At 32.8% G+C, this 5,433-nt stretch overlaps 1 protein-coding gene across 1 annotated transcript; it reads right to left on the bottom strand.

The window, feature by feature from the left end:
• Window positions 1–2,601: 2,601 nt before the first annotated feature.
• LOC134693606 (acetylcholine receptor subunit beta-type unc-29-like) lies at window positions 2,602–3,819 on the bottom strand. The gene has a single exon (XM_063554449.1). The coding sequence runs from the start codon at window positions 3,817–3,819 to the stop codon at window positions 2,602–2,604; it is 1,218 nt and encodes a 405-aa protein (XP_063410519.1).
• Between the last annotated feature and the right edge of the window lie 1,614 nt (window positions 3,820–5,433).

Consider the following 5,433-nt stretch of genomic DNA (forward strand, 5'->3'; position numbering starts at 1 on the left):
TTTTGTATGTGCAGAGAAATGGACACTTTCATCCGTTAACTGTACAGTTTAACTAATTATTTTTGCTTACAATTTACATACGACATAGCCGAAATGACGCCCCCACTTTAACGATTTTTTTAGGCCGGTTTAAAAAAGTACCTTATCTATATTTTTAATGAAATGGTAAAATTAGTATACGTTAATGGAATAGCAATAAACAAATAACGCTTGATCAGTGGCGTAGCTAGACTATTTTTAAGTGTACGCCCTAACCTCGGAGAGTTGGTTGAAGGCCTCAGTCGGATCCAGATTATAAAACCTACCAGTAGTGTGTTCGAGATGGGGGGCTCATTTCAGTCATTACAAATTAATCAATAGCAAGTTGAACATAGACTATGTGTGCGGGAACCCAGTTTTCGTCCTTTGAAAATAGACCATAGTGTGAACAATGTGTTACCTGGTTACTTGACAATCTTTTTATACTACTTTCAAATTTATTAATTCATGTTTAATGAATAAATTACAAGAAGAGGGATGAAATTACACTGTAAAACAAATTGTTTCATGTATTTCAAAGTAAAGTAGTGATTTGGTCCAGCTAAAAAAGGTTAAAAATTAACATTTCGGAAGCTGTCAAAAGATTTCAACCATATTTTTAGTTGGAGCCGACGAAGGTTATTATGGTTTTGGATATAATTTGTCCAAAAATAGTACTGCACACTGTAAAAAAATATTGAGAAAGCGCACAAGGGCTGGTTGGATTTTTTTATTTTCGTTTATCATCTGAAAAAAAAAACACTACGACATACATGTACCTGTGTTCTCGGAACAGATAATAAGGTGCATTATAAAAATTCGCAAAGAGTTCCGATTAACCGTGGTTCTCGAGGCTGGGTTTACCGCTTCATTTTAGTCCGTTTATGTGTCCATTACAGGATTTTAAATAGACAAATATTTTCTTCCGATTTTTTTCTCTTGATCTTGAATATTAACCTCTGTCTAAGTTTCACGTCAATATCTGAAGGTTTTCAAAGTAATCATGTAGAAAATCTTAAAAACAGGGCGTGAGGCCACCTGTGAATTGCCAAAATGCCAAATTAAAAAAAATGTACTTTCAATATTTTGCTTAAGACATTTATCACAAAAACGCTTCTGCCAGATTTCATAAAAATCGATAAAGTTTTGACCAAATAATTGAAGTGTAACGAACTTTAACCACATAATGTACAGATGTATCTACTTGTTAAATGCAAAAAGAAATATAGAATAATAGGTAGTTTCGTTTAGGATACTGACTGTGGAATATCTAGACGAGCCCGTCATGGCGGGTTGAGATATTACATATGATATAGTCAGTATCAAAAACGAAACTACCTATTATTCTATATTTCTTTTTGCAGTTAACAAGTAGATACATCTGTACTTAATCCTTAATGTTGACGCCATCTACAAATCTAGGATCGCTATTTCTTGATTTCGCGACATAGAATAGATGTCACAGGCTTGGGTTAACTTCAAAGCATTCATCGAATCTCAGCTGATTATTAATTGCTTTAAACAAAAGGAAAGTCAGAAGAATTCCAAGTAGATTAAGACTTTGACAGAAAGAAAGTAAAAACATAATATAATACGGTACCATCTGATTGAAAAGTAAATTTCACCTTTTGTTCGCAGTTACAAAATTTTGAAGAAAGATTTACAAGACTGATTTGCTTTAAACCAGATCTTTTTGAATTATTGAGATTAAAAAGATTTTTTTAATCAAAAATCAAGTGTACGCCCGGGCGTTTTGACGTAAACGTAGCTACGCGCATGTTGATAAGGACACGTTTTTGGGATTGGACACGTTTTTGGGATGTTGAGAAATGGACACGTTTGGGGGGAAGAACACGTTTCTGAGTGTTACATATATATATAAAAAAACTACACAGGTACTATTTCTGAACTAAAAATTTGTAGTACTGGAAATCTACTTTTAATATTCGGTACTATTTTGTTACTCTAAAAATTATTGTAATCTTTAGGTACCTGTATTTTACAGTACTTTATTTGTACTTGAAAAGGTACTACAGATTTTTGGTTACTACCGTTACATTTTCAGCATTTTGAAAGTTTTTCTATATCAAATCTCTTGAAGTTATGATTTTCAAACATGGAATATTGTATTATTTCTGTACCAAAATATTTAGTATAAATCAAGTACTGTAAAATACAAGTAAATAAATATTACAATAGTTTTAAAGTAAGAAATAGTACTAATATTAAAAGTAAATTTCCAGTACTGCATTTTTTTAGTACAGAAATAGTACCTAATAGTATGCAAAAGTAGCTGTGTAGTTCTATGTGAATATTTAGGATTTTCTCCATGGTATAGTTTTTGTCCCTGGAGCAATACTGGAAGATACATCACACACATAGTTCAATAATGTATTATCGTCAGTAATAAAAAAAAAAATAAAGGAAAATAGTATTTAATGCAAAAGAAGATTTATCAACATGAAATGTATATTTAATTGATGGAAAATAAAAAAAAAAAAACGTTGGGTCAGAATATTTCATTGTTTCGACCATTTATAATTCAACTTTAACAATTACAGTTTTCTACATTATTTGAAAACATTACACCGTAACAATAATGAATAATAAACAGTTGATGAAGATTATGATACAATAAGATATAACCATCATGTAAGTATCTAGTCCGTCGCAGACATCCTTCCATGTGATATTCATCTCAGCTGAGTATTTCACATTCTCCTTTTCAATTTTCTCTAACTCTGGAACAACTACAATTAATCTTTTATTTTTGTGCCGCCTTGATCCAAAATATTTAAAGATAGTGTTCATATTTACCTGTGGATCTCTATAATAAAGTGATGATATATAAATAGTTACCGCAACAATTATTCCACTTAAAGCAATAGTCACTATCATAAAGACCAATAAAAGACTCATTGGATTAGAAGATGCAGGAACAGCCATTTGTACCATGGTCAGAAATATTGCAAATGATAGTAATACAGTCATTGATAGTCCTACACGTTCTCCGGATTCTACCGGAAGTAGAAACACGAGTGGATTTAATAATCCGAACAAAATGGTAGGACAACCCACCACTATGGTATAATATAAAGGTGCACGTTTAATGGTAAGTGAAAGTTCCAATATATCGAATGACCCCCAAAGATACGTTCTACCTTGGTATGACTGCAGTGTCCAATCAGAGTTTGGTATGAGGTAAGTAACATCAACCGGATATGGATCTGTTGTCAAGGTTACGTCCTTAATTGTTGATCCCCATACAACAAATGACAGCACACACGTTTGCGTATCAAATGGAAACTTGTAAACATTTGCTACACATTTTGAAGACAATAAATCGCCCAAGAATATACTTGAAGAACCATTGTAAAAAACTGTTCCAAGATTATCGTTAGTTCCTCCTAATGGTTCATAAGTTTCAACGGAATTTAATAGTACCAAATTCGGGGTCCATATATCTGTTTTAGGCACAACAATAGATTCTGCATTACCGTATGAAGACGGGTTCCATGAAATTCCATCGTTATTCCAGGTGGTCAGAATTGCAACTCCAGTGTCCAATGTTTCATCCACTTCGTCAAATCGTGTAATCGTAAGCAAAAACAACTTCAGTGTTACTTCTAAAGGTTTCGAAAAGTTCGAATTTGGAATAACTGCCTTTTGGTGAGTTGTAAACACATCGGTGTATAACTGTTGGATGTTTGTAGAGGTCTGTCCATATACCACGTTAAACAGTATACATGATAGACTCAAAATGAACTGAAACTGAAATCTGACCGCTGTAAATGTTTTCATTCTTATATAAAAACTACCAAGAAATTAGATCAACGAATATCAGACCCGCTTTTGCAACAAATAGCCTTCAAAATGTTGAGGTAGTTTTTTAGATTTTCAATTTATAAGTTACGATGTCCTGAAAAATGACATATATATATGCATGATCATATAATACTTAATGACTTTAATTATTTGTTTTATTAATTAAATGTTTTCTTCATTTAGCAAAATCATATTTTAATAATCGATTAAATATTAATTTCGTATGACAATAAAAGCAATCAACCCATATTCATAACGTCATAACAATTAATACACTTAAACCACTTAACATTAAAAGGCACGTTTGGTAATATTATTCATTACACAAAGGATGAGCCTTTGGTAATGAAACAACATTGAAAAAGCAACCATTATCATTTCAGAACAAACAGAAATAAAGTTTTTAAATTAGTGCAATTGTATCAAGCGTAACGATAAAGCATCATCATTAAAATTTATGTAATAATTGGTAATCATGGTTATAACGAATACAAATTTTGAATCAAGGTTCAAATTCATTTTCTCTATTTGAGAAGAAAATATTATTAACAAACATAAGATACATTCATAATGTCTACATTTGCCAAAATGTATGGGAATAAATGTACAGCAGTTGTCGTTTGTTTATGTAATATGTACGTGTTTCTCGTTTTTTATATATAGATTAGACCGTTGGTTTTCCCGTTTGAATGTTTTACACTAGTAATTTTTGGGCCCTGTATAGCTTGTTGTTCGGTGTGAGCCAAGGCTCCGTGTTGAAGGCCGTACATTGGGTTATGATGGTTTACTTTTTTAAAATTGATATTTGGATGGAGAGTTGTCTCATTGGCACTCATACCACATCTTTCTTTATCTATAAACTTGTATTAGGTATACAGGAGGAGGTACAACTGGAATGTGATATGTTGGTACGTTCTTAGGGAGCTACCATTTGATTTTTATGGCGGGGCTAGGATGAAAAATGTTGTCCTGCATTTTTTTTAGTTGTAATCTCTGTCCTGCCTTTTTATTTTTCACTCTATCCGGTCCTGCTTTTTTTTTTTTTAGTTTATCCTGCAAGTGTCTTATCCTGCCTTTTTTCCCTCAAAACTCCTGTCCTGCCTTTTTTTCAAATTTCATCCTAGCCCCCCATAAAATTCAAATGGTAGCTCCCTTACAAATAATTACTGTTTATCGCAGGGTCCTGTTTGGTCCTGTTATGCATGTCCCTTTTCAGACATATTTCTAACCTCCGCATATTTTCGAGTATTTATGCATCCTAGGCTTTTATATAATTAATTTTGATTGTACCCGTTGAGGGTTAATCCAGAAAAAAAGCCAAAACCTGGGGTTCGTGTAAATACCGAGGGGCCACTAGGATATATACATCGACCGCAGTCATCACGTTTAAGTGTACGAAATTACCGGCCTTGTAAGATGTATCAATACACAGACACGTCCAATGCATTTAATACAATACCTCTGAAGAGAGGTTGACAACTTCTCTGTATGATGAAACAACACTATAGGGGGTACACATTTACACAAAAGAAATCTTCATTCCGGTAGACCCATTTAGCAGACCCTATCTTAATATTTATGTTTATTGCC

This window comes from Mytilus trossulus, chromosome 12 (assembly GCF_036588685.1).
Source record: "Mytilus trossulus isolate FHL-02 chromosome 12, PNRI_Mtr1.1.1.hap1, whole genome shotgun sequence".
Lineage (NCBI taxonomy): Eukaryota > Metazoa > Mollusca > Bivalvia > Mytilida > Mytilidae > Mytilus > Mytilus trossulus.

What these genes read in the sequence shown, in the direction of transcription:
- LOC134693606 (XM_063554449.1), bottom strand. Translation starts at nt 3,819, where the DNA reads ATGAAAACATTTACAGCGGTCAGATTTCAGTTTCAGTTCATTTTGAGT.